The sequence below is a fragment of the Ictidomys tridecemlineatus genome, chromosome 6 (assembly GCF_052094955.1).
Source record: "Ictidomys tridecemlineatus isolate mIctTri1 chromosome 6, mIctTri1.hap1, whole genome shotgun sequence".
Taxonomy (NCBI): domain Eukaryota; kingdom Metazoa; phylum Chordata; class Mammalia; order Rodentia; family Sciuridae; genus Ictidomys; species Ictidomys tridecemlineatus.
This window is the reverse complement of record NC_135482.1, coordinates 199,836,314-199,864,197: the sequence shown is the minus strand read 5'-3', so window position 1 is coordinate 199,864,197 and position 27,884 is coordinate 199,836,314. Positions and strand designations below refer to the sequence as shown.

At 62.6% G+C, this 27,884-nt stretch overlaps 1 protein-coding gene and 2 long non-coding RNA genes across 3 annotated transcripts; 1 reads left to right on the top strand and 2 right to left on the bottom strand.

Annotated features, from left to right (window-relative positions):
* The first annotated feature begins 283 nt into the window (after window positions 1-283).
* On the top strand, window positions 284-23,502 carry Gas6 (growth arrest specific 6). Its single transcript, XM_078016382.1, has 15 exons — window positions 284-984; window positions 1,388-1,554; window positions 7,254-7,278; window positions 7,942-8,004; window positions 11,888-12,010; window positions 12,589-12,711; window positions 13,725-13,847; window positions 15,217-15,338; window positions 15,914-16,032; window positions 16,184-16,373; window positions 18,437-18,601; window positions 19,339-19,507; window positions 20,964-21,136; window positions 22,197-22,425; window positions 23,036-23,502. Exons 1-15 carry the CDS (start codon window positions 903-905, stop codon window positions 23,188-23,190), a joined length of 2,028 nt encoding a protein of 675 aa, XP_077872508.1. The 5' UTR covers window positions 284-902; the 3' UTR covers window positions 23,191-23,502.
* On the bottom strand, window positions 2,460-11,894 carry LOC144365235 (uncharacterized). The gene is made up of 2 exons (XR_013423552.1): window positions 9,120-11,894; window positions 2,460-8,963 (listed from the first exon to the last, which is right to left on the bottom strand). It is a non-coding gene; the product is annotated as an uncharacterized LOC144365235 (long non-coding RNA).
* LOC144365234 (uncharacterized) lies at window positions 23,410-26,633 on the bottom strand. The gene is made up of 2 exons (XR_013423551.1): window positions 23,742-26,633; window positions 23,410-23,613 (listed from the first exon to the last, which is right to left on the bottom strand). It is a non-coding gene; the product is annotated as an uncharacterized LOC144365234 (long non-coding RNA).
* Window positions 26,634-27,884: the final 1,251 nt, after the last annotated feature.

Here is a 27,884-nt window from a genome sequence, read left to right as displayed (position 1 = left end):
TCTAAGAATTAGAGCCATGAGCTCAGAAAGCAAAGTGGGCAGCCACGGGGGTGGAGGTGACTCATTGTCCCTTTTCATCACCACTTTCGCGTGTGGGGATTTCAGAAGCAGGACTCTCCAGTCTGGTTTCCAGGTCCCCTCCTCCTGGAGGGGTGCCAGGCTTACCGTCCGCCTCAGGGCTCCCTGAGTGGTGGCCAGGGTTGGCGTGTGTGTGTGTGTGTGTGTGTGTGTGTGTGTGTGTGTGTGTTGCCTGTGACTTTGCAAAATATTCAGAGACAAGGGACAGAAAGTCCTGTCTCTGGGACGGAGCACAGTGTGCTTTGGGCTGGGAAACCCCGGAGTTTGCAAGCCATCATTATGGAAAACAGACGACAAAAAGAAACAGCCTCACGCCCTGCACCCCAGTCTTGAGAAAATGTGCCAAGAATGAAGAATCCAAAAGGGATGCTTTGCCGTGCGGCGGGACCGAGCGGCGGAGAGAGGTTCAAGAGGCGTGCTGACCGGAGGGCGTCGGCTACGTGGTCCAGCGGGAGCGCTCCGGCTTCCTCCTCCTCCTGGCCCAGCCGCGCAGTCTGGGTGACGCCGAGCCTCCTTTCCCAGGACGCGCGCGCCGAGCCCGTCAGCGCGCGGAACGCCAGCGGCGGGTGACCTGCTTTCCCCTGCGTCCGCGGACGCAGCCCGAGCGCGGCCCCGCGGCCCGCGTCGCTGCTGGGCCGCCCCGCCCCGGCCGCCGCCCCCGCCCACTCGCCCCGCGCCGGTGCCGCCGCCGCCGCCGGGATGTGACCTTCAGTGCCGCCGGGACGGGATGACCGGAGCCACGGCCCCGCGGTGCCCGCGGCTCGCCACGGCCTCCCGGGCGCTCTGACCGCGCGCTCCCGGCCGCCCGCCGGCCCGGCCCCGCCATGCCGCCGCCGCCGCCCGGGCCCGTCGCCGCCCTGGGCACCGCGCTGCTGCTGCTCCTGCTGGCCTCCGAGTCCGCGCACAGTGAGTCCCGCCAGGCCTTCGGGGCGGGCGCCAGCGGCCCTCTGCGACACCTGGCATCCCGGCCCCCAGCCCCCTAACCTCTGACCCCTGCGGCATCGCGGTCCCTAGCAGCCCCCCTGCGGCATCCCCACCCCCTGATCTCCGTCCCCAGTGACTTCGCGGCCCCCTGCAGCAACTCTGCCCCGCCCCGCGCCGCCTCCGGCCCCCTGCGGCACCTCTGCCCCCCCATCCCGCGGCCTCCCGGCCCCTTGGGCATCCCTGCCCTCTGCAGACCCCAGTCTTCCTGATGCATCCCCGCGCATTGGCCCTCGCCACCCCTGGCCCCGCTGCAGTCCCGCGCAGCACCCCAACCCCGCGGCCCCCCACCCTGGGCGCAGGTTGACGCGCCCCCTCTCCCTGGCAGCGGTGCTGCTGCGGGCGCGTGAGGCCGCGCAGTTCCTTCGGCCCAGGCAGCGCCGTGCCTACCAGGTCTTCGAGGAGGCCAAGCAGGGTCACCTGGAGCGGGAGTGCGTCGAGGAGCTGTGCAACAAGGAGGAGGCCCGGGAGGTGTTCGAAAACGACCCCGAGACGGTGAGGGGCGTCCCAGGCTGGGGGCGGGCGGGCCTGTGTCGGAAGCCCTCCGGGGTCCGGAGCTTCATCAAGCTCCACCCAGGACTGCGACCTGGGCCCCGGACCGTGCTTACTGCTCTGGCGAGCCCTAGTGGAAGGGCTCTCGGCCTCCCCTCAGAACTCAGACCCCAGAAGCTTCCGGTGAGGGTCACAGCACCAGCCTTCCAGTGTGCCTTGGTGACCCTCTGGCACCCCAGTTTCCCTGTGACCCCAGGTTCCGTTTAGGAGAGGAGGCAGGTCTTGGAGCCAGATATGATTGGGGCCCTGCAGCAGCTCCTGAGAGAAGCGCGTGAAAGGAAATGCTCAAAATAAGATGGGGCCTCCCTCAGGATAAAGCAGGAGCCGGTTTTCAAAGTGTAGAAGAAACACAGGGTTAAAAAGCTAAATACTTCCTTTTCCGCAGCCCCCCCCCCCCAGCCGGAGTGGAGGTGAGGGCTGGGGCTGCATCTGGGTGCTCCTCCGGAGAGCCTGAGGGTTTTCCTGAAAGAGGAATTGAAAGACCTCAGGGCTGGAACTGCTTGCAGCAGCAGGTCCAAAAATATGATTCAGGAATTGTGCAGAGAACAGACAGGGGGGGTGGGAGGAGTGGGGAAGGGCCCAGGACTGGCCTCTGCAGTCCCTGGCCCAGGACATGCTGGTATGAATGATGTCTTTGGGAAACCAGGCAGCAGCAGCCCAGGGGTGGACAGGAGTCCCCACAGGAGCAGTGGAGGACACTTAGGAATGGGCACTGGGCAGAGCACATGGTTTTGGAGTGGCCCTCCTGGTGTCAGGGGATGCCACCAAGTTAGGGAGATTTCAGAGCTGACTTTTTGGCTCTGCTGGAATTTTTCTTTTAAAAATTCTGAGATAAAATAAATGCCACATTTGATAAAAGGATGGGACTGTGGCCCACGTGGGTCTTTATTTTGGCTGGCATCTCTAGCGGTTGGCTGGACAGCCCTTCAGACTTGCTTCTGAAGCGGCTGGAACTGCTGGACGCCGTCCAGGGCTGGAGAAGCAGGCTGCCTCCTCTGCGGCCGCCCTCCCGCGATGGAGCGGTTCTCAGGTCTTCTCCTGACCTGGCTGTCTTATCCTTCCTTTGATGATGAACCCTGGTACAATGACTCAGGCCCCTCGCAGAAGGTCTCTGGGGCTGAGGCAGGTCTGCCAGGCACTCGTCACCCGACTGTGGAGTTATGTGACGGGGGCAGTGCCCTCTCACCCCATCCTCACCTGGGACAGGGTCTGTGGTGACAAGAGCTGAGCCCTGCCAAGCCACCGCCCAGCCCAGCCCTCTGCAGCCCTGTTTGCCAGGCCCGACAGGCCCGAGCCGGCTTCTCCTGGCTGCCCGGACAGACAAGCTGCTTTTGCCAGAGTCAGGCCCCTCTGGTTTGACGTGGTTTTATATTTAATTATAACTCCATTTACAAGGGTGTAAAAAGAAAAGAAAAAGAAATAAGTACTCAGAGCCGCATGGCTTCGGCACAAGGCCTGGGCCGTGGGTGCCACTCCTGTCTGTGTTGTGGGCGGGCCTTCCTCTGCTGGCCTGGCCGTGGGGCCTATCAGGAGTCAGACCCTGTTCACATCGAGGTGTCTGTCATTTCCCAGTTCTCCTCCTGTCCCACAGCTAATGCTCCATCACCTGAGTTCTCCTCCAGTCCCCTCAGCTAGCCCTGTGTCTGTCACAGTGATGGTCAGACTACCTGTCTGCACCTCTGGTGGCCAGTGGAGGAGCCAGAGCTCCGGGCAGGATGTGGGCCTGATGTGCCCCCTTTCTCTTTCCTCAGGCAGGGTGGGATGCGGGTGGTGGTGGGGGGATCTGGGCCTGGTCAGAGCTGGACTTGGGCAGTACAGGTGTCCACCTTCCGCTGTGCCCCATTCTGCTCCACACCCATGCGGAGGCCTGAGACCCCATGCTGCTCATACCCTGTGGAAGGGTGCAGAGGCAGGCCTGCGAGGTCTGGTGAGCCTGGGGCTTTCCCGAGACACAGGCATGGTTGGTCTGGCCTGGAAACAGCTCTTCAGCATTCTTTGAAGGGGGCTCCTGGGTGGTCCAGATAAGAGGAGAGTGGGTCCTGGTGCCTAGGAAGGAGAGGACCACCTGCCAGGCCAGATTAGCACAGTGGCTGGGCCAGGCCAGGGCCCTCCCACAGGGTCGACCTGCTGCCCTGTCCTGTGCCAGCCCACTTAGGGATTTAGGGAGCTGGAAGCTGATAGTTTGTCCTGGCCCTCTGTGAGAGGCCTTGTCCAGCACACCTGCCCACATCCGGCCCCTCTCCTGGCAGGAAGGCCAGCTGATCTCTTCTTGGGAGGGGAGAGTGGGAGCGTTGCTCCGTCCCCGGCTGTGTGGGCCTGGGCAGCTGGAGCTCCATCTCCAGGGACCTGGCTGGGTTCTCTCCTCTGCCTGAGGGACAGCACTTGGCCTGCAGGGCTCTCCCCACAGCTGGGAGTGAAGTCCAGTGGCCTTTCCGGTGCTGCTGTTGGCCTTCCCACACCTCTGCCCTCCCTCTGAGCACTTCCTGCAGCACCTCCTGGCTGTCTGGCCAGCATTCCTTGGCCTAGGGTGTGTCCCTGCTGGTGACAAGCCTGGCCCTCCTGACCATTTTGTCCCCTCCCGCGCTCCTCTTATCTGGCTCCCCTTTTGCAGCGCTGCCCTCCCTTCCTGCACTGAGCCTCCCCCAGGGTCCGGTGCCCAGCTCCCAGAGGCCGGGGTTGCCTCCTCTGTGCTGCGCGGCGTTGGTCCTCAGCACTCTCCTCTTACCAAAGCCCGAGCCGGATAGGATCTCTCTGCTTCCGGAGGACCTGGTCAAGTGGCTGATTTCAACCAGAGCTGCCGCCCAGGCACTTGGATTCCCGCCTGGAGGCGGAAACCCTGCGGGTTCCTGATTAGTGCTTGTTTTATTTGAGATACAAAGTGCAATGTTTATGGCAGGGCAGGTGGGCAGCCCCTGCTCAGCTGGGGGGACTGCCCTGGAGCTCTGCTTCCCTGTCCCTCCCTTCTCCCCAGCCTTCCTCACCTCTCTGCTGCTGGTGGTGAGTTCTCCCCTTGGATTTTGGGGTGTGGTCAGTTTTTAAAGCCCAAGCCCAGCTGGCCTGTGTGAACTGCATCTACTTTCCAAAGACCTTTTTCCTGAGATTGCGGATTCTTCAAGAACAGCCCAGAGAGGGTCACCTCCTCCACTGATGGAAGCACCCAGTTCTCCTTGGACAACCACTGGAGGCCAGGCCCAGTTGCTGGGGTGGCCTGGGGAGTTCTAGCAGGAGGAGAGAGGGCGCCCCAAAGACTTGGAAGCAGGCACCTCGTGGGGGGATGTCCAGGCTGAGATGCCCACCCTACCCTGCTTGAAAGCTGTCCCAACATACCCCCCACACAGATGCACCCAAACACAGACATGCAGAACACAAAACCAGGGCATGCACATGTACTCAGACACACACTGACACACAGACATGGGAAACACAGGGTCAGGACATGCACGTGTGCTCAGACACGCATTGAAACACATGCAGAGACACACACACACACTGTCACGTAGAACACAGGACATGCACATGTACTCAGACACACTGAAACACACACAGAGACACGCACACACTGTCACATAGAACACAGGACATGCATGTGTATTCAGACATGCACACACTGACACACAGAGACACATGCACACAGTGACACACATAGACACATGCACACACTGACACACAGAAACAGGATGTGCACCTGTAGTCAGATACTGACACAAGCAGACACACACACATACTGACACGTGGAACACAGGTCAGGGCGTGTACATGGAATCAGACACACTGACACACGCAGACACACATGCAGACACACGAGTGCACATAGCATACAGGCCTTTCTCTCCCCGTCCTCTCCGGGTCCTCCCTCCCTCCCCAGTATCCTGGTTGCTGAGCCACACCTTCCCTCCAGCCTGTCCCCTCCCTGAGCCTTCCCGCCACAGGCCTGGAGGGCATAGTCCTGGGGGTCATGCTCTCCAGGGTGGGGTCCCCCCTCCAGATCGGCTCCCCCTGGAGGCTTCTTTCTGAGTCGCACCAGCCCCCCCCCCCCGGTCTGCACCCGGAGACGCAAAGGCCGTGGACCTGTTGCCTACAGAGGTGCTTGGGTCTGCCTCACAGTCCTAGGCCTCTGCCCTTCAAGGTCATTGTGTCCAGCACCCTCCTTGAGCCTGCAGGGCAGGCCCCGGCAGCCGCCTGCAGAGTTAAACACCGCTAAAGGTTCTTAATGGTTTTTAAGGAGCCGCTGAGCAAGGCAGGGGTTCTCTCTTCCCTGGACAGAGTTTGGCCGGTGGCTGACGGCTGGGTCGAAGCCAGGCCTGGGTGCCACGCTCGTTCCTGGACTTTTTAGAACAGTGGATGGAAAGCGTCTTCTCCTAGTTAGTGCCAGGGTGAGGAGCGGGCCCCACCTCTCTCCCAGCCCTGCACAAGCCCAGTTCTGTGAGGAGCTCTGCAGACTGTCCCCTGGAGGGCAGCCCCTACCCAGGCTGGCCAGCTCTGCCTCACATCCCAATCAGGTGGGGGTCAGCAGGACCAGGTCTGCTTGTCCTTAGAATGGCCCAGCTGGTCGCCCTGCAGGGCTGGTGCAAGACCAGCTCTGTCTCGTCCCTGCTCTGATGGACGCGACCAGGGGCTCTCAGGGAGGCCCAGGCCCTGATGGACATGGTGTGCTCAGGTGGTTCCTTGGCCTGGGGTGGAAGGCAGTGCTTCCTGCTGAGCGGCAGGAGTAGCTGGGTGTGGGGCCGAGCCAACCTGAAGGCAGCAGGTTGCTGTGCAGAGCCTACCTGGGAGGTCTGAGGGAGGTGAGGGAGCTGGGCCCAGCACCTGTCGCTCTGCTTGTCACTAGGACCCTCGGCCGCTGTCACCCTCCACTTTCCAGCCCCCCCTGCTCCTGACGGGAGCAGATTCCACAACCTCCTGCCTCGGGGTCTCCCATCGGGGTGGGCGTGCAGTTCCATGGAGCATGGAGGAGCAGAGCCCGCCCGCACCCTCCTGACTGCCATTCACAGTCCCTCTGTGGTCACTCCAGCCTGGGAGGTGGAGAGCCAAACTGCCGTTGTGACCGGCTGACCGGGTCCTGGAGTCTGCTTGAGCCCCACAACAGACCTGACAGAGTCTCCGGTGGGCTCCACACTGCCACGCAGTGTCCACACTGCCACGCGGGCACACGGCCCAGCGTCTGCCAGCCCACTGTATGCACATGGCCTCTCGACGTGCACTTGGTGGAGGCCCCTCGGGAGCGGCCTCCCTGGCTCCCTGGCAGAGCTGGCTCACAGATGCAGTGGATGGGATCCGTGCAGATGCTGATAGGCACAGGGAGTCCAGGCTAAGGTGACTGTCCCTGGGAGAGCCTGCTTCCACCCAGGACATCTTCTCCTCGATGTACCTTCTCCTGAGACACTTCCAGTGGCACTTTCCAAGTATCCCTGGGTGACCCCGATTTGCTGGCCCCTGGAAGTGATCCAACAAGTGCCCTGAGGCTCTGCAGTCACCCTGCAGACCCTGCTCAGCGTTCACTGCCTCCTGCCTCCTTCCTGGCAGAGGCCGGGGGAGGGGCTGTGGTTCGAGGGCTTGAGACCCGCCCGTCCACACCTGCCCCGCCAGACTGTGGCCACCTTCTGTGCTGCCTGGGAGCTCACGCCTGCCTTCTCTTTCCACAGGACTACTTCTACCCCAGATACCTAGGTAAGTCTGACCACTTTACTCTAGCTGTCACAGAGGTGGGTTGGGAGGGAGCCCGTGGCCAAGTTGCTGCTAGAAAGAAGACTGAGTGGGAATCGGAGCAAGCAGGTGGGAAGCAGGAGCCGCCCGTGCCGAGGTTTTCTCCCGATCGCCAACCCTTGGGCAGAGCCGATTCTTGCAGGCCCCTTCTCTGCTTTGGTGCCAAGCTCCACCCACCACCTGGAAATAGGGCTGATGTGCTGTCCTCCCACTTCCTGGTGTCAGGACTGCACTTCTGCTATCACCCAAGAACCCTGTTTGTGAGGGCTGGCTCCCTGTGGTCACCCTGCTGATGGTTGAGACAGAGAACCTCGAGAAGCACGTGTTGAGTGTGGAGGGCAGTGAGTGGGCGTGGGCAGGCGGCTCTGGACCAGCCACAGTGCCCTTGGGGAGGAGGAGAAAGAGCAGCCCTCCTGGGACAGTGACTTCCGGCCGGGGTCCTGGCGGGGTGGCTCTGCGGGGACAGCCTGCTGAAGTCCTGTGCTGTCTCCTCTTTCAGGCTCACGAGAGCCGGTGTGTGAGGGCCGCAGGACCGGGGCAGTGGGTGTCCTGCCGCAGCCTGGCACCGCACTGAGCTCCGTCCTGTCCAGGATGGCGGTGACCGTGCCTTTCACTTCTCTCCTGCAGAGTGTATCAACAAACATGGATCTCCATACAGCAAAAGCCCTGACTTCGCCGCGTGTGTTCGCGGTAAGTGTCTCCTTCCTCCTGCTCCAGCATGCACGTGAGGGGACCGCGGGCAGGAGCTCTGAGCTCCTCTGTGACCGCAGTGGGCGCCGGGCCTTCCCAGATCTGCTTCCCTCACACCCGACCTTCCTGGCACACAGGTAGACTCTGACTTCCCCAGGTGGCATCAGCATGTCTGGACAGTGCAGTGGGGAGGGGGTGCGTCCTGCCTGCTGGCCGGCTGCTCGTCCAGCACACGCAGGGTCTTCTGCTCTGCCCGGCTGCCCGCTGCGCCTCCCGCGCCTCCTGGGAGATCCACCCGTCATGTCTGCTGTGACAGTCTGTCTCGCGGTACCCCCAGACTTGCGAATTATCATAGGCACTAGGGTGAGCCCTGGTGTCCCTTGTCCCCGAGTGCCCAGGCACCCCTCCCACCGCTCACCTTGCTCCCACCTCAGTTGAGCCTGGTGGTCCCGACAGGGGCCTGCTCCTTCACTGTCCTCTGGCTACCTGACCTCAGCAGGCAGGTTTGGCTCCTGTGTCTGTGGAGTGCTCCACTTTGGCTGATGACTTCGCGGCCCCAGAGGCCCTCAGTAGTTCAAGTGGCAATGACACTTTCTGGATGGGACTGGAGACTGCTCACCCAGCAAGAGCCCTGGAGGAGTGGGGCAGGCGTGAGGCCTGGCTAGGGGGGGACAGAGCTCTGCTGCGGCTTGGCCAGACACACTCCGTGCTCCTCACAGCTGTGTCTCCTGCCCAGAAGCACTGGCCAAGCCCCTCCCGGGTCCTGGGAGGGTCACTCTCCCTGTGAGCCTGGCCCCCCGACTGTCTAGGCCCCACCTGTGTTTGTCAGTTCCTTGCTGGCAGTCTTACTTGGAGTCCGTGGGCATGTCCGAGCCTGCGTTCTTGCTCGCCCACTCTTGTTAGACGTAATCGGCAGCCTCAGAGATCATTTCTGAGTCTGCCAGAGTCCAGATGCAGCCCTAGACAGGCAGGGGCTCCTGGTGAGCCTCCGGGTCCAGAGCAGGGGCTGCAGCTCTCAGGGCAGCAGTGGCTGCAGCTGCCGAGCTCAGAGCCCCTGCCCTGAGCACAGACTGCTCTCTCTGTGCCAGGAAGAGCCTCAGTTTCCATCTCTTTACCTTTGCATGGACAGCTCCAGGTTCTCCAGCTGAGCTCTCCCACCAGGCCCTGCAAGTGTTGAACTGTGCTCAGGATGAGGTCCATGTGCCCAGCCATGCAGGATGCCCCCTTAGGGGAACAAGGCTCCTTTCTCGTGGCCAGAACAAAGGCCAGCAGTGGACGGAGCGTGTGGCCAAGTCCCTGCTTGCTTCCCATTCCCTCTGCAGCTGCACATGGGAGGGCTGAGACGGTCTCTCTCTGAACACACACGAGGCTTGGTGACCAGCATACAGAGCAGGGGTGCCGAGTAGCCATCCTCCCTGCAGAGGCGTGTCTCTTCCTCTGCCTTTCCCAGCCGGGTCAGCCTGATCCCACAGAAGTTGGCTGGGCACCTGCAGAGGGAGAGGCTCGACCTTGGCTTCTATCCCGGAGATAAGTTTCCAACCGGGACAGGACACGGTGGTGGGTGGAGCTACGTTGCCTGGAGACCGAGGGAGGGACATGGAGAGACAGGCGTGTGGTGCTGGCTCCGTGGTGGGGGGCTCTCCTAAGAACAGCCCCATCCCAGTAGAAGTTGGTACTGTCCCCCTGTCAAGGGACAGACTTTGTAAAGGGGCAGTATGGTGTCCTAGGCAAATTCAAGGCCAAGTTAGCTAGCCCCCACCCTGAGTCACAGGCACGTACTTCAGAAGTCACCCTGACCCCAGCCGAATGGGTCAGTGGAACTGCACACCGTCTCCCCACTGCCCTCCCATGGCAGGGCCCCGGGGAGTAACTGGGGCACAGTCCTGCCTCCCACCATGCCTGGTACCCGGCGCGTCTCAGGGCCTCTCCACCAAGGCGGCAGCTCTCGGCTCCCCTGACCCCAGGCGCGGCTCTACCCTGGGAGGCCCTGAGTGCAGCCAGGCGGCTGCAGTGTGCGAGGGAAATGGAGGCCTGGCTAGGGGGCCTGCACCCAAGACAGCCAGCCAAGCAAGGCATTGCTGCCCAAGGCCTCGCAAAACCAGCCACTGAGGTGGCCACAGGCCACAGAGAGGTGGGCAGAGCCCTGCTGTCCTAACAGGCTGCCCTTGAACTTGGTGCAGAGGCCCTTTGCAAAGCAGAGGCCATCTCCTGAGAGGGGACGGAGGAAGCCTGAGGCAGGTTGAAGGGGTGCGGCTTTGCCACCAGAGGTCCACTTGCCACCTCGTTCAGATTCCCTGCAGCCGCTGGGCACAGCTCAGGTGGGAGCCGGGGACAGGCTGTGGTCCTCTTAAGGATTAGGGACATATTGGCATGAGTGCCCCAGGCCTGGGTGCCTGCTGGCTGCCGAGATTGTTCCAGAGGAGGTGGACTGCGGAGGCCCCCACCCTGAGTGGGCAGCAGGTGGGCAGAGAAGCCCAGAGACAGCGCAGCCCCCACAGCCTCGACCCTGCTGCCTGACTTGTGGGCCATCCACCCATGGGAAAAGGAGCCAGGACCTCTGGTGTCATCTCCTTCTGAGGAACGGTCACCAGTGTCCCCATTGGCTGGTCACTGAGCACTCAGGCTGTTTCCTTCTGTGACCAGAAGTTGTCGCCAGGCTCAGAGGCTCTGGGTAGCCACCTGGGCCCAGGGAGAGCATCTGTCTGCAGGAGGCCACAGGTGCTGGTGCTGGGGAGGGACTGGCCGGCCCTGCCCTCTGCTGTACGTCACGGTGACTGGGTGGCGGGATGGGCCAGCCAGGTGACTGATGACTGTGGTCTCAGGGTGGCTGGGGAGTGAGGATGGCCACCCTCAGCAGGAACAAGGCGTCCCAGGTCCAGGTGTCTGAAGCCCGCCAGCCAGCATTCCGATTGGAGGGAGGGGGAAGCAGGGAGTGTGAGCGTCAGCGTCCATCTGGGGAAAGCGGCCCTGTGTGATGGAAGGAGGCCTGGTCGGAGGCCTCCCCCTGGCCAGTCCGCAGGCTGGGGCAGAAGCCACTGGGGGGCCAGGAAGCACCCTGCTGTGACTCTGGAAAGCCAATGCCCTGCCATGCTGCACCCCTCCTCCAGGACTCCCCAGAGCCTCCACAGCCACAACCCACTGGCCACCTGGACACAGGAGCCCTGGCAGCCCCCCAGGTCTCGGAGAGAGTGCATGGGCTCCGACTTGTGTGCGCTGCTCAGCCAGCAGCCCCTGAAAGGGTTCTTTGAGCCCAAGGCATGACGATAGCCCTTTCTGCCAACTTCCCGACCCCAGGACGTGGTGGCTCCCATGCCAGCTCTCCTGCCCATCTGTGCCAGGGCAGCCTCCCTGTGTGTGGCACTCCCTGGGAGGTAGCTGTGCAGTTTCCTTGACCCTGCGCCTACTGCTGGGTGCACTGCTGACCTGGAGCCTCAGGAGATGCTGTGGGCAGGGGCTCTTCCTGCTGGTGGGGCCTGGGCTGGGGTCTGGGGTTTCTGTCCTGTGCCAGTGCCCACTGAGGCTGAGCTCTGTGGACAGAAGGCTTGAGAGGCTGATGACTGCCCTGCCCAGGGCAGCCTGGCCCTGGTGGGGCAGGTGGAATACCCTAGGGTTGGCAGGGGCTGGGGGCCCTGCTCCGGGGGCGCCGAGAGGCCTCAGCTCCTGCTCCTTGGCCTCTCAGGGCCTCTGCCAATTCCTAGAGCCCCCAGGACTGGGAGCTCCTACACCTGCTCCTGCCCTGAGCTGGAGACCCTCTTGGCAGCCACATCTGCCCAGCAGCCCCTCGGAGCTCCACTGGGGGGCACACCAGAAGCTCCAGCCACTGTCCCCTGGCTCCGGGGCTTGTGGGAACCTCTCAAGACTTTCTGTCTGTGTCTCAACTCAGACCTGCCTGACCAGTGCACCCCAAACCCTTGTGACAAAGAGGGAACCCAAATCTGCCAGGATCTCATGGGCAACTTCTTCTGCCTGTGCCAAGCTGGCTGGGGCGGCCGGCTGTGTGATCAAGGTAAGAGCCCACCACCTCCGGAGGCCGGGTGGGGCCCTCTGACCACAGCTGCGCTGCCCTCTGACCATGCCCACCATGGAGGCTCAGGGGAGCCAGAGTCTGTCCTGGGGTCCTGCCCCGGTGGGTTCCCTCCCCACAGTATCCTGAGGGAGAGGCCCTGGGGTGTGGTCACCTGAGGCTTCCTGGAGCTCCTGGGGACACAGGGAGCTGGGTGGCCCCTCTGGGAGCAGGGCTGGAGGAAGAAGAGGTGTGTGGCCCACCACCCCACACAGCCAAGCGGCATGTGGCCTCAGCCGGGCGACGTGTGGATGCTGGCAGAGACTGGGATGGGGTGTTCCAAATGGGACCTGGCCTGGTGGCCCCGTGGGCCTTGTGGTGTGGGGCAGTGTCCACCCTCAGGCACTGGCCATGGCAAATTTTGGCCTCTGACCCTCTCCTGCATGCAGCTGGAGCCCTTGGAGCTGATCTATAGCTGTTGCCCCAATGGCTGCTCCGGTCCCCTGCACCCTCCTGCTCCCAGGGCGGCATGGTGGAGTGTGGGGGTCTGTACACCTCCGCCCTTCTCTCTGTCCTGCCAGATGTGGACGAGTGCAGCCAGCAGAATGGGGGTTGCAGCCAGGTCTGCCACAACAAGCCAGGCAGCTTCTACTGCGCCTGCCACAGTGGCTTTGCGCTCGCCTCGGACAACAGGACCTGCCAAGGTGAGGCGTGGCCGGGCCCCACCACAACCCCGGCTCGGGAGGAGGCGGGCGTCACTCAGAGGCCAGTAGCCGCAGAACGCAGATCACAGAGGGGCTCCAGACCACCCATTCCCCAAGATCTGGCCTGCAGTGTAGCTCCCAGGGTCCAGGCTGGACAGGTGGCCATGCAGGGAGCTCAGGCAGTGCTGTAGGCCCCGGGTCCCACCCACGCGTCTCTCTGGCCCCCTCGGCCCTGTCCTGAGGAAGCAGAGGCAGCTCAGCCTCCCTACTCCTGTCCCTGCTTCCGTCAGCCTGAGGCTCCTGGAGGTCTAAAGCCAGAGCAGGGTGCCCTGAGGACACCCCAGAAAGTCACTTCAAAGGCATGCACCCTGCCACCCCTGGCACCCTAGGCTACAGAGAGAGGAGCAGCACCCCACCTTGCAGGGGCGACCTTGCCCTGTCCCTGGATCCAGAGGTACCCAAGGTGCCCCTGAGCTCCTGGACTTGCCCAGGATGAGGGGCACAGCTGCCTGTGTGGTGGACGGTTGGATCCTGGTAGCCTCGGGTGGGGTCAGCGTCAAGAGCTGGAGAGCGTCCCATCAGACAGGGGACACCGTTCCCATCGTCTGTTCTGAGAAGTTTTCATTTCACCCCTTAGTTGCTGTCCCTTACAACCAGAGGCCATCCCTACACAGATGACCGAGGGCCAGGCCGGCCTTCCCCTCCTCCCTCCTCCTCATACCTGGAGCCCTAGGGCTCCTTGCCACGGCTCTATCCTGTGCTTTAGAAGCAAATTGAGGATACCTGGTCACGAGGTGGATTCTTAACTCGGATGTCTGACGTGGCTAATGTGGCCCAGCGTGGGGGGAGCGCTCCACATGGACGCTGGGCTGGCCGACCCTTGGTGGCTGTGCCCTCCCCGACTCTGTCCTCCTCCTCAGTGTCTGGGGCTCCTCCCACCTGTCTGCCCAGCAGCTGGCTGCAGCTGACCCAGGCTCCTCTGCACAGCCTGGCCTCACTGACTTTGCTTGCAGACATAGACGAGTGTGCAGACCCAGATGCCTGCGGGGAGACGCGCTGCAGGAACCTGCCAGGCTCCTACTCCTGCCTCTGTGACGAGGGCTACGTGTACAGCTCCCAGGAGAAGGCCTGCCAAGGTACCCCATGGGCTCCTCCTCCTCCGTCCCTGAGCCCAGAGACAGGGGTCAGTCACTGCCTGAGCACAGGCTTCATTGGTAACAGACTTCAGTCCAGGGTTCTAGGAAACCTCCACCAACAGAGGGTTGGAAAAAGGCCAGGACACCTCCTGCAATGAAGAGGACTGTGGAACTGACCCTCACGTTCCCTAGTGGCTACTTACACCACAGTGCAACCCACACATGTATGCATACACACGTGCATGCATGCAGGCACTGTTGACAAACATGCTTACATACGTACACTCTATGCATGGGAACATACATGGGCACAATCAAATTTGCACATGCCACACGGCATGCACACGCATGCATGTGTGCACACATGGACATACACCATGGAGACACTCATGCATGCTCACTAACATGCAGATGACATGTGTACACATACGTGCTTTCATAAAATATGTGCATGTGAACACATGTGGTGGCTCACCCATGCACATGCACATCTACACATTGTGCATGCACTCAAACATACACTCGTACATACCTACATGCATGCACACACACAAGTTTATGTGTGCACAAAAATGCACACAAACATGCTTGCACACATAAGCTTGCATGCACATGTACACACAACAGTCACACATTCATGTGCTTGAACATGCATGTGAGTATATGCCCACATGTGTGTGTGCACATAATACTCATGTGTATGTGAGTTAGCACACAAACATACGTGCATACACATGGACTCACATATGCAAGTGCACTGTGCTTGCACTCCAGCACATGCCATGGCACATACATGCCCACCCTCCAGCAGCCTGCCACAGATAAAGAGCAGAGACCCTGAGCTTGGACTGTCTATGAGGCTGGAGTCAGCTCACGGTGTGAAGGCTGGCCAGCAAGGTGGTGCCCCTCACTGTGGAGGCCCAGCATGTCCTGGGCACACAGCTGTGAGGCCGACTCTACTGTCACTCCTCTCTGGCAACCTTGAGGAACCCTGGCCCCTGCTGGGCAGCTCCGGAACCCATGTGGGGACTGGACAGCCAGAGTGAGCTGACCAGTGGGCCCAGCCCCACAGCACTCCCTGCTGCCCTCTGCTGCAGTCTGGCCCTCCAGCGTCCCTCAGTCTCCTGGGCCCCTGGTTGCACCAGCTGGGCCTGGTGGCCTGAGCAGCCGTGGTGTGGCCGAGCACCTTCCTCAGACAGCCACAGCCTTTGCTTGCTCGTAAGAGGAGGCCGCTCTGGGGAGGAGTAGCAGGCTGCTGTTGGGCACTCGCCTGGTGAGACACATGGGACGTCCCCCCACCCGCGCGCTACACGGGGGCTGGCATGGTCTGGAGCTGTCCCCACACCGCCGTGTGACTCTTGGCTGGCAGATGTGGACGAGTGCTGGCAGGGCCGCTGCGAGCAGATCTGTGTCAACACTCCCGGCAGCTACACGTGCCACTGCAACGGGCGCGGAGGGCTCAAGCTGTCCCCGGACATGGACACCTGCGAGGTAGGCGTGATGGGGTCTGCAGAAGGCTTCCAGAGCCAGGGCTTTGGCCTAGGGCTCCGGGATCCCCAGAGCTATGGGTAGAGCTCCATGCCATGTGGGGTTTGGCCGTGTTGATGGAATTTCCATAGCAACCCGGCTCTCGCTGGCCAGCCTGTGCGGCTCCAGGACTTGAGGCAGCGTCTCTGGCTCTGCGGCTGGCTCCACCCTGCAACGTGGGTGGGTGCCTGTGCTCCCTGCGCGGGCAGCTGGCAGCCAGCCAGGCGCTCCTTGCCCTGTGCTCTGGGTGTGGGTGAAGCCAGTCTGTGTGGAGTTGACGGTAGCGAGTGTTCTCCAGAACAGCCACGAGACCCTCCAGGTGAATCATGGTTAGACAAGCAGAGCCACGGGGAACCTGGGACAGCACAGGGCCGCACCGGGTGGAGGCAGTGACCAGCAGCTCTGCTCCTCCCTGGAGCCTGCATCAGGCTATAACAGGCTCTGGGATCTCAGAGTCAGGGAGGCAGAGGCGGGTGTGGGCAGCCAGGTCCCTGGGAGCCACAGGGCAGCCCTCCTGATGTGCCCTCCCCTGGCGGCAGGACATCTTGCCTTGTGTGCCCTTCAGCATGGCCAAGAGCGTGAAGTCCTTGTATCTGGGCCGCATGTTCAGTGGGACCCCTGTGGTCAGACTGCGATTCAAGAGGCTGCAGCCCACCAGGTGAGGAGGCCGGTGCTGATGGTGGGGCTCCCGGGAGAGCAGAGCCGCCCAGGGTCCTGGAGGAGCCACGGCCAAGGCTGGTGCAGCCTCTGGTTGCTGCTGCCCAGTGCTAGGTGGCCCACACCTCTCTGTTCTGTCTCGGTCTGCGCAGGCTGGTGGCTGAGTTTGACTTCCGGACCTTTGACCCTGAAGGGGTCCTCTTCTTTGCTGGAGGCCGTAGGGACAGCACCTGGGTGGTACTGGGGCTGCGGGCCGGCAGGTTGGAACTGCAGCTTCGCTACAACGGTGTCGGCCGTGTCACCAGCAGCGGGCCTGTCATCAACCATGGCATGTGGCAGACTGTGAGTGGGGCTGCCGGGACTCTCCTGGGCCAGTGTGCATGGGCTCGTTCAAGGGTACCCCTGGTTCTGGGCAGGTGACAGATGCCCACAGATAGAGCCCCATGCCCCTTAGGGTTAGGGTTAGGGTTAGGATTAGGATTAGGGTACACACGCTGGGGCTCACTGTACCACTCAGGGGCCCTGTTCACCTCACATGAGGCCCTCAGAGGTCTCATACAGGCACGGTGGCCAGAGTCCAGGGGACAACCACAGCAAGGGACGAAGGCCAGGGCTGCTCAATGCTCACAGAAGATGGCCTGGCTTAATTTGCCCACAAGCCCAAGTCCCATTCTGGGTGCCCTTGGCTGTACTGCCCTTCTGCCCCTGGTTCTGGCCTTCACTCCTGACACCAGTCCAGGGGAGCCCTCGCAGGGCCTGCACAGAGAGTTTCCACTCCCAGGCCCACATGGACCCACCTGGCCAGCAGACCCCGTATCCCAGGTCGTGAGCGAGATGCTCTTCAGTAAAGCAGGCCTGGAGCTAACCAGAGGGCAGAGAAACAGAAAAACCTCCTTTTCCCTAGAAGTGAAGCAAGTGGAAAATTCCGCCCCGGCCTCCACAGACAGAGCCCTGCAGACATCTGCTCACATTCCCACCTGCCAAGTCATGTCCTGGTCCCCTCCCATCCTTAGAGTAGCCGGAAGGGCATTCCCAGCACAGAGACCTAAGCCAGAAAGGAGGCCATTCCAGGGAGGGTGGCCCACATGCCACACAGCATGGGGACAGGCCCAAGGACAGTGGCCCAGTGGGAACGCATGCTGGAGTGGCCTCTGGGACAGTCCTCGATCTCACATGGCATGCCCTGACAGCCACTCGGGAGCAGGGCAGCTGCAGGAGGCCTGCATGGTCCTGCCCTTTCCACAGGGCCCAACATTTCCACCTCAGCCAGAGGGGAAGCATGGTCCCCAGAGGACGCAGTCCAGTGTGCACAGACACAGACTTAAGGCTTCTCTGCATGGGAAGTTTCAGAGGAAGAACTTATTTGTCCATTCAGCATTCAATCCATGCCAGACACTGATTAGCTGTTAGGGATTTAGAAATAAAAAAAATGCTCTGCCCCTTCAACCACACAGGCCAGCCGGGAGGACAGCCTGACACGTAGGAGACCAGGAGGCCAGGGAGCTGACGTGGGGAGGGCGGTCAGGGCAGGCCATCCCTGGGCAGCACCCTGCCTGAGCTCCAGGCAGAACCCCCAGGTGCAGAGAAGAGTGGCTCAGGGCGAATCCAGGGCCAAGTGTGGCCAGAGGGGACTTAGGACTTGGAACCACACGTGGGCCACGGGGGTGGGACATCCTGCAGACTGGAAGCTGAGAATGAGTGGACACCCAGGGGCCGGAGCACACCCAGGAGCCTGGGGTTTTCCTGGATGCAGTGCAGCTAGGCAGGCTGTGCAGGAGGGCGTGCAGGTCTGAGGCCACTGTGCCGGCCCAGTTCCCTGCTGTTCACAGCATGGGGACCCTGAGCTGTAGGCTCATGCTGTTGAGTTCTCCTGCAACAAGAAGAGTTGGAACTTTGAGATTGCTTTAGGGTTCCGTTTGGCTCTGGCTCTGTGTTTGGCCAAAGTCAGGTTCCCGCAGTGGTCAGGAGTGTCCCCATACAGCCACGCCACCACCAAAGGCCATCTCCCTGCACTGCAGTGTCTGGAGTCACAAGACACTGAGAACATCCAGAGGAGAGAGTGTCCTGCTAGCTGCAGAGGTGTCCCCTGGCTCAGCCTGGCTGGGCCCTGAAGGGGCTGTCTGCAGTAGCCGGCAGGCATGGTCCCTGTCCCTGCCACATGGAGCTCCCCCCAACGACATGGCCTCCCTGGGTCTCTGGAAATCTGCTGTCCTGAAGGTGTTGGAGGTCAGCCCCTTCCCTCAGTGTGCAGTGCTGACCCACATGCCCCTGTGCCTTCTGTCCCCGGGCGCAGGGGCTGGCCCGGACCTGGGCCTCGTCTCGGGAGGTGGGGCTCCCTGGGTCAGGCCACGCGGGCTGGCCCAAGGGCTGCTCACACCTGCCCTCACAGCACTGGTCTCCCTCAGATCTCCGTTGAAGAACTGGAAGGGAACCTGGTGGTCAAGGTCAACAAGGATGCCGTCATGAAGATAGCGGTGGCCGGGGATCTCTTCCAGCTGCAGAGAGGCCTGTACCACCTGAACCTCACCGTGGGAGGTATTCCCTTCCAGGAGAAGGACCTCGTCCAGCCCGTGAGTGCTGCCACTCGCTGCCGGGGAGGTGCCGGGGTGCTCAGGGCCAGGGCCGAGCCAGGTGAGGGCCCAGAGAAGGCCGAGGCCCCAGGTCGGCCCGGGGCTGAGCCGGACCTCACCACCTCCGTCTGAGCCTCCCTGAGCCTCCATCCGCACTGGCGACAAGGTGTGGTGTGACGGTCCTCGGACACTGCAGTCGCTTTTAACAGAAAGATGAGCCCTTGGACAACTCTGAGCGCACTCCAGGGCTGGTTCTACTTTCAGTCCTGCCTCTTCTCACCCCTCCTGGGTCTCCATCGCAGCCCGCCGAGGTTTCTGGCTGGGACTCTGGGTTTGGGGGTGGGATGTCCACTCTGCACAGGAAACAGGCCTGTCACCCGGGTGGCATAGGCACCGATGCCCATCCTGGAGGGTCGATCCTGGGATGCCCCGCCTGGGCACAGCACATCAGACCTGTGGCCAGGCCTGCGGTCGGCTGGAGACCGCGCACCAGGCTCTGCGTACCAGGCTGGTGGCTCCTGTGTGCAGACCCTGGAGGCCTCCACATGGCAGAGCGGGGCTGGCCCCAACCTGCCTGGCCCCCGGGAGGCCTGCTGCTGGACACAGGGACTCAGCCTTTCCTGACGTGAAGAGCCCTTCTGAAGGAGCCCCCAGGTGGCGCCCCTAGCTCACCGAGACCTCCCCCGCGTCAGGAGGAGCCTCCCGTGACGGGTGCGCCACGGGGCCTGTCTTTCCAGATCAACCCCCGCCTGGACGGCTGCCTGCGGAGCTGGAACTGGCTTGGCGGGGAGGACAGCAGCCTCCAGGAGACGGTGAAGGCGAGCTCCAAGATGCAGTGCTTCTCCGCGGCGGAGCGGGGCTCTTTCTTCCCGGGGAGCGGGTTTGCCTTCTACAGCCTCAGCTACGGTAGGTCACACCCATGGAAGGGCCGTGGCGGGGCCTCACACCCCTGACGGGATTCCAGGGGACCACCAGGCAGGCCAGGCCTCCCTCGAAGGCACAGGCCAGCACAGGTGGGCCCAGGTGGCCACCTGTCGCACCACTCTGTGGGGGAGACAGCAGGAGGTCCAGAGCAGGCCCGTGTGGGATGGTGTGGGGTCCTGGGCAGGAAGAGCTCCCTGCATCCAGGATGGAGAGGCTCCTGGCCCACCTGGCCCCCACTCAGCGGCCTGAGGGGTGTGGGGTGTCTGGAGGCAGCCGGGGCTACCCCAGGAAGACAGCTGCTTGGGGCTCAGAGGAGGAACACGGGGGTGTGGCAGGGAGGAGCAGGGCCACCCCAGCGCCCTGAGCCTCGGCAGCAGAACTAGGCCACAGGGAGACTTGCCCTCAGCCCCGGGAGAGCCGGGCAGGAAGATGCTGCCCTCCTCAGGGGCAGGCTGTGTGGACGCCTTCCAGAAGGGTGGGCTGTGGCAAGGCAGGAGAGCCCTGGGGCCTGTGGGCACCCACATAATCTGTGTCCATGGGAGCGGGTTCTGGACATTCTGTCCATCGGGCTGGGCTGGTGGTGCTGCAGCCAGGGAGAGGCCAAGGATGGCCACAAGGCAGAGGTGGAGGCCAGAAGCCCTTGGCACCTCTGAAGTGGGGCAGATCTCTTGGTGCACCACAGTCAGCTGGGGCAGGCTAGGTCCCTAGACCTCAGGTCAGAGGCCCTGTGCCGAGGACAGACCCCGAGGGACGGCCAGCGCTGGCCCAGTGGAGGGCCCCGACAGGGTACTGCAGGCTCAGGCCTCCTGGTCCCTTCCTGCTCATAAACAGCAAGCCCCCTCCTGCCCTTCCCAGTTCCTGTGCATTTCCTCACGCACCCTGAGGGCTGAGAGCCAGAGGCTGACAAGATCCAGGGGCAGCACTGGGCCTCGGTTGGAGGGGGCAGGAGGCAGGACCCCTTCCCAGGTGCCCCCAGAAGTCTGCAGCTCTAGGTGAGGTCTAAACACAAGGGCCAGAGGACAAGGTCTCCAACGCCCAGTCACAGAGGGTCTAGGGGCCCAGACAGCCTGGACCCGCCTCTCTAGCCAAGTGTGTCCAGAGCTGACCATGGCCTCGCGTGAGACTGGCAGTGTGCGTGTGGATGAAGTCAGCGTGAGGCCCTCCGACCTGGAAACCAGGCCCCCCAGGGGAGAATGTGTGTGGCAGGGGCGGCCACCCCTACACAGGCCTCTCCACGGCTGCCCAGACGGGGCCATGGCCAGGACAGCAGGGTCCTCGGGCTCATGCCACGGCGTGCTCCCACTTCCTCGGGGCCAGGCAGCGCCTCCTCTGCCGAGAGCAGGCGTCGCAGCGTCCCCCGCAGGCTCGCGCTCTGTCCAGCCGCCACTCACTCAGGCGGACGTCTGTGCCGCCTTGTAATGCGCGACTCTCATCGCAGCGCGGACATCCCCGGATGCCTGGACGGAGACGACCTGGGAAGTAGAAGTGGTGGCTCGCGTCCGCCCAGCGACTGACACGGGTGTGCTGATGGCGCTGGTGGGCCAGGACCACACGGTGCCACTCTCCGTGGCCCTGGTGGACTACCACTCCACCAAGAAGCTCAAGAAACAGGTAGGCGGCGCCTCTGCCAGCGCAGCCCCAGCACCCAGAGCCTGGGAACACCCACCTGGGGAGGGGTCCCAGCCCCGGCCTCTCCCAGGACCTGAGCACTGGATCCAGGTGGGCGCTTGCGCTTGGCGGACCACAGCTGCACGTGGCCACCTCCACACGACTGGAAGGCAGACTGTGGCTGGCCAAGTCGGCTGGAGGGACAGTGTGCTCCCAGGCCAGCACTGGGTGGCACTGGGCCTGGGGTGTGTCCCCCACACTGGTGTTGAGGGTAGTGTGGCCAGCTGCCCCAGGCCGATCAGGGCAGACCCTGCAGGGCAGCACCATTCCTGCCCTGGGAATAGACCCTCCTCTCCCCCGTCCACAGAGAACATGGGCCAGAAGAGAGGGCTCCTGTCCAAAGCTGCCCCCGGGCCCAGCGCTCCTGCTGTGTGCACTCAACAGTAATAGACTCGGCCTGTGCCCCAAGAGGGCCGCGGCCACACACCATTGCTTGCACCCGGCTCCCAGCACCTGGGATAAACAGCAAGCGCCCCACCAGCAGGCCCCCACACCAGGGGCTGTGAAGGGCCCGGGGCACAGAGCCCTTCCACCCAGCACAGGCACCCACGGGGCTGGGAGCCCACAGCCAGACCCACGTCCCCACCCTGAGGCACCAGGGGCCCTGGGAAGCCGCTCAGCTGTCCCCCATGGCTGGCCAGGGGTTGCCCTGCGATTGCCTCTCACCTCCCAGCTGGCCTCTCTTCACTCCAGTGGGAGTGGGTCACGTGACGCAGGGCTATGAGCCCCTCACACCTCGGGGCCACAGACGTGCCTGGGTCTGCATGAGCCAGCTAGGGCCTGCGGCTACCCCTGCTGGACGTGGGAGGGGCTGGTGGCCACCGTCAGTGGCCCACAGTGGTGGATGACCAGCAGGGTGTGGGTGGCGGCCTCGTACACTGCCCGGGACCTTGGCCTGCTGGGGTCTTGGAGGAGTACCAGAGCAGTGGGGCCCCGTGGCTACCTGACCCATGTGACCCCTGCACTCCCACGTCACCCTGACCCTCCCTCGGTGTCCCCACAGCTGGTGGTCCTGGCAGTTGAGGATGTTGCCCTGGCCCTGATGGAGATCAAGGTGTGTGACGGGCAGGAGCACATGGTCACCGTGTCCCTGAAGGATGGCAAGGTCACTCTGGAGGTGGACGGCACCAAGGGCCAGAGTGAAGTGGGTGCTGCCCAGCTGCAGGAGAGGCTGGCCACCCTGGAGAGGCACCTGCAGGGCTCCGTGCTCACCTTCGTGGGGGGGCTGCCAGGTGGGCTTCCTTGGCGTTCTGGGAGGACGGCTGTGTCCCTGGGCCCTGCTTCCCCAGTCCAGGCTGCTGCTGCGGGGAGCTTTGGCTCTGGAGGGAGAGGGACTGCGGCCTGGCTCTCGGCCTCAGCTGCCACCTCCTGACGGGGGGCCCAGGCAGGCCCGAGCTCGCCCGGCCGCCCTGCAGCTCTGGGGAGCCTCCTCCCAGATCCCAGCCGGCCAAGGCCCAGCGGGAGGCCAGGCAGGCTCTGGGAAGTGTGCCAGGCCACCACCCACACCCTGCTGGTCACCTGCCACTGTTGGCCACCGACATGGCTGCCAGCCCCTTCCAGAGCCAGGAGAGTGGCAGAGAGAGGACGGTGGCTCTGCTGGGGCCCTGTCTGGCAGCATCAGCCGGACTTCTGTCCTGGTGGCCAGACACAGCTCCTCTGGGTTTCCAGCAGTGAGGCTTCCCGGAGGCCACTGGGTGCCCACAGTGTGGTGGCCCCTCTGGGTGTGAGGGCGCCGAGGATCAGCCGGCTTTGTGTCCGCTTGGCGCCGCGCCCCAGGGAGATGCGCTGGGCCTTCCTGGGCCTGGCTCTCACCACCGATGTGCTTGTCGCCCCCCTGCCCAGATGTGCCAGTGACTTCGGCACCCGTCACAGCCTTCTACCGTGGCTGCATGACGCTGGAGGTCAACCGGAGGCCCTTGGACCTGGATGAGGCTGCCTACAAGCACAGCGACATCACCTCGCACTCCTGTCCTCCGGTGGAGCTGGCCGCACCCTAGGCTGCGGCAGGACCCCTCTGGGAAGAGCCCGGCCTTCGTCCAGGAGGCAGGAGTGGGAGGCCGGCCCTGGAGCAGCACCGCCCCGCCCCCTGCGCACTCTCCCTGGGGCCACTCCTTGTGACATAGCTGTGAATAGGGGACTGGTGGGGGCTGAGCCGCCCCTTGGGAGCTGGCCACAGGGTGGGCCCGGGGAGGGCCAGCAGTCACAGAGAAGCAGACTTGAAGAACATAATTCTCTATTATTTTTATTACCACCCGCTTCTTTCTGACTCTAAAATATGGGAAATAAAATATTTACAGAGACCTTTTTAACCCTGTGTTGACCATCTTCTGCTCTGTGAGGTTGTCCGGCCCTGGGGGCAGTGGGCTTTGAGGCTGGCCGCTCTGCAGTGCTCCGTGCCTCCGGGAGCCTGGGTTTGTCCTCTGTGAAGGGGACAGATCTGCTTGACGTGGGCATCAGCCACCGCACAGAGTTTCTGGGGCCTGCGCCTGCCAGGTGGCCTGCAGGGGCAGGAGCCACCCACCCCTGTGCCCGCCCTGAGCTGGCCCACCTGCTTCTGGCCTCGGTCCCCAGCTGTCAGTGAGGAGTGGAGGAGCCAGCCGCCAAGGAGAGGCCGGGTCATCGCTGCCTGGGAAGCCACCTCCGGAAACGCACCAACTCGGTCCTGGCCTCCGGGGAGGCTGCTGCCTAGAGGACCTGGAGCCGCAAGAGGGCAAGGAGACGCCAGTGGGCCGCTGCCCCTCCTAGGCCCAGGGGAGGACCCAGCAGAGGCTCACGCCCCAGGCCGCATCCCTCTGCCAGGATCCCGTCACTGCTGGACCCCCACGGAGGCCCAAGTCAAGAATGAGGCCACCTTCATAAACAGCGAAGCCCAGCTGAGTGCCAAGCTGGGGGCAGCTGGCCCTCCAGGGCACGGCCGCCTTCGGCTCACACACTGGCAGCACCAGCTGGACATTGGACCCCTTGCATCACAGATGACCCTGAGCCCTGCTCTGCACTGGCTCCAGACAGTAGGTGGCTGGCAGGCTGAGGAGAGTCAGGCCAGGCTTGAAGCCGTGGGACAGTGCCCAGGCTGTCCACTGGGCACAAGAGCCCGGTTTCGGGCATGGACACCATCTGCAGGCTGGCTGAACGGGACTCACCTCGCCCCACAGCAGGGAGCCGGGAGCCAGGAGCCAGCCCCGAGAGGCGTGGGGAGATGGCCTGTGGGGGCCCTGGAGCCAGGGGTGGGCCCCTCGGTGGGCCCCTCCAGCCCTGGCGCTGCCGGGTCCCAGGGCGCTGGTGGTTTCCCTCTGTCCTGGAGGCGGTTCTGGAAGGCCTGCACGGAATGTCCCCAGGGAGCGTCCGCCCAGCCAGCCCTCCTTCTCTCCAGGAGTCAAGGGGCACAACAAGGAGAAGGAAAGCTGTCTCTGCGGCTGGACCCTGCTGGACCCACAGGGACAAGCCTGGGCCTTTCCCTGCCCTCCTCGGGCGTGACACCCCCACTTCCTGACGCTTTCTCAGGCTCCGTGGGCGCCAGGCCTCCACCTCCTGCCAAACACAGCAGAAACCTTGGCTGGCCAGACCCTGCGGCCCCTTCTCTGGCTGCCAATCACGTGGCTCTCTGCACCTTGGGTTCGGACAGCACCGGAGCTGGGTGCTGACTTCGGGGTCTGGGTTTATTCCAGAGTTTCTCTTTCCTTAAGGAACAGCCTGCACTGTGTGCAGTTCGTCTCTTCCAGGATGTCCGGGACTCTGTCCTTTCACGTTCCGTCCTGTGCACAGGGCCATTAGAGCCACCCCTCCACCCAAAGGTGCCAGGCAGCCTCTGATGACTCACTCGCGTGTGACCATGGGAGTGTCTGCAGACCCTGCTCCCCTCCATCCCCTGCAGCCCCCTGCCTGCGGCAAAGCCACCCTCTTGAATCCACTGCTTTAAAGCCAAGGGTGATGTGCCTCCTCCATGATTCGCAGGACTGTGGGTTGCTTGTGCATGTGAATGTGAAGGAAGGTTGCAAGCTCTGCTAGAAGATTCTAGGGACCCACAGGAACACAGGGCTCTCATCCAGAATGGATCACGACTTCCTGCAAGTCCATCAGGAGAATAACCACCCAACAAGGAAATGGGCAGGAGGCCTGAGCAGGCCCCATGGCTAAGGGCTGCACGTGGCACTGTGCTGGGCAGGAGGAGGAAGACGAACGGCAGCCACACTGAGTATCGGCATTTTGGTAAATCAACAGCGAGGCCCTGCAGCCCAGAGACGGCAGAAGCCCAACTCTGACAAGTCACAACCAGTCTCATGAGCGGGAGTGTCGTCCGGGCCCAGCAGGAGCACACCACACACAGGCAACAGCTGCAGCAGCTGCTCGCAGAGCACACCCCCAGAGACAGCCCTGCCTCCGCCAGGCTTCACCTGCGACACTGAGAAGTGAGGATGAAGAGCTGCCCGCTGGTGACCCTGTGAGCAACCTCACGAGCCTGAAGCCCAGCACAGCCCCAGCTATGGGCATCCTGGCCTCCAGAAAGGGCCAGCTCACGGGCAGCAGACTCCTGCAGGGCCCAGGCCTGGCACAGCTTCATCCAGCACTTTTTCTGCATGTAGATCAGGTTTCATAATTTTCAAGTTTTGTGAAACGGAAAGGGGTGCACTCACAACTCCTGCCACCTGAGCCATTCAGTGCGCCCACCCTGGACAGGTGGGAGGAAAGCCCAGAGCAGAAGCCCCACACCTGCCTGCAGTGAAGCTTCTCTTGGCTGAGACCCTGAGGCCAGCTTTGGGGAGTCAGGGATGGAGCCCCAATATGACAAGACATGGAGGACCACTGGACACTGGCCACCCCTCAGCCTGCAGGGAGAGCCTGGAGGACCCCAGACACCGGGTGTGAGGCCCCCAGGAAGAGGACTCAGCAAACCCTCCACAGCTGAGCTCAGGGAGTCACACCTGCAAGCCCAGCTCCGAAGAGCAGGGGGCTGCCAAGAGGGTCCCCCAACCTGAGGGCAGAGGCTTGACCAGGGCCTGCCCACTCACGGTGCAGCCTGGGGAGAAGCTGCTTGGCATCCGAGGTGCAAGGGAGGCCGCCAGGCTGTGGGCGGAATGGCTCACATTCTTTGTGGCTGTGTGAGGGAAGAGACATTTTTGTGGGCATGAATAAAATTGTTGACCTTGGAGTTTAATATTTCTAAACAGCTCTTGGCTCTAGGAAAGAGTAAGAGAGCCAGCGGGGAAGAACAGCGTGGGGCCTGAAAGACACGGCTCAGCACAGCTTCGGGCAGGCGCTCAGCCCTGCCCCAGGCTCTGTGCATCTGGCCGCCGTCAGTACCAGAGGGGAACATTCATTCCTTGGGGATCTGGGTGCCTGGTTGGCCTGGGGGGCTTTGGGGCCATGGCTCTGGTGGGCAGAGGTCCCAGGCTGCCATTCAGGGATGGAGGACCACTGGACACTAGGCCATAGCTTCACCAAGTGTGAGCCCCAGGGAGGAGGCCTCACAGTGCACAGGACAGGGCTCTGAGGCCTGGAGATGTAGCAGTCCTTGGCAGCTGGAAGTCCATCTCTGCTGTTCTGACCACTGCACAGGGCGAGGCATCCTTGCTCCAGCCCTGGAGTCAGCAAACCAGCAGCAGGGGTCTTTGCCAAGACGTCCCCCCATGCCCCTGGCTTTTCCTAACCTCCTCACCTTCTACTCACAGAGGAGAAGAGGGACCCATCACCACTGCATGCACACCTCCCTCCCCCACCTCTCTCTGCAGTACTAGGGACGCGCCCCGGGGCTCAGGCAGACGAGGCAATCACTCTGTCACTGAGCTACACTCCAGCCTTTTTATGTTTTATTCTGACATGGTCTTGCTGAGTTGCCCAGGCTGGTCTGGGACTCATGATCCTCCTGGCTCTGCAGTTCGGATCATAGGTAGGTGCCACCACACTCTCCTGCAAGCCCCTCCTTAGGACCAGCAAGGCAGGCCACATCCACACTGCTAAGCTGCCCACTCTGGATGCATGCACGGGGCAGGTCCCGAGGCTGGTGCTGACTGATCCTGACCAACAGGTGCTGAGCAGGATGCGTCACTTGGTCCAGAGAGGATTAACATCAGTGAGAGGTTAAACAGATTTTTACAAATGCCATCAAACTGTGGTCCTGTGAGATCCGTCTTTGCTCCGCAGAGGCCATGAGGAAAACCCAGCCAGCAGAACCTCATCTGACTTGAGCAGAGCGTGCAGGTGACTGTGGGGACTTGGAAAGGGCTGCCGTAGGGAGCCCCACCAGCTCAAAGCAAAGGCTGTCCAGAAATGTGTGACCTTAGCAGACTGGGTGGCACAGATGCCCGGAATCCAGGAGCCCCCAGGAAGCTGAAGGCGGGTGGTCACTGTGGCCTGTGCTCTGCCATCTTGGCATGATCCTCCCTCAAGTTAAGAGCCATGTGCTCTGCAGTCCTTGTGTTCTATCAAAAGTCCCTAAGTTTACACAAGTCCAGAGAGTATGGGCTGTCCTCCTGCCTCCACAGGCAGAGCTGGCCACGTTGAGGGGACAACAGTCAGGCGTGGCTTCCCCTGGCCTTCATCTATGTGGCCTCTGAAGACATGAAGTGCTTGTGAGGTCTGGACCTGACGTCCCCCAAGGACTCCTATGATGAAGGCTTGGTCCAGTGCAGCTGTGTGCAGGGGTGGGCCCTGGGGAGTGGGTGGACCATGAGGACTCTGACCTCAGCAGTGACCA

Excerpts from the sequence above, each read along its gene's own strand:
- Gas6 (XM_078016382.1), top strand. The coding sequence starts at position 903 with ATGCCGCCGCCGCCGCCCGGGCCCGTCGCCGCCCTGGGCACCGCGCTG. Across the intron at positions 13,848-15,216 it reads CCAGGAGAAGGCCTGCCAAG|ATGTGGACGAGTGCTGGCAG; the intron begins GTACCCCATGGG and ends CTTGGCTGGCAG. Across the intron at positions 22,426-23,035 it reads CTTCGTGGGGGGGCTGCCAG|ATGTGCCAGTGACTTCGGCA; the intron begins GTGGGCTTCCTT and ends CCCCCTGCCCAG.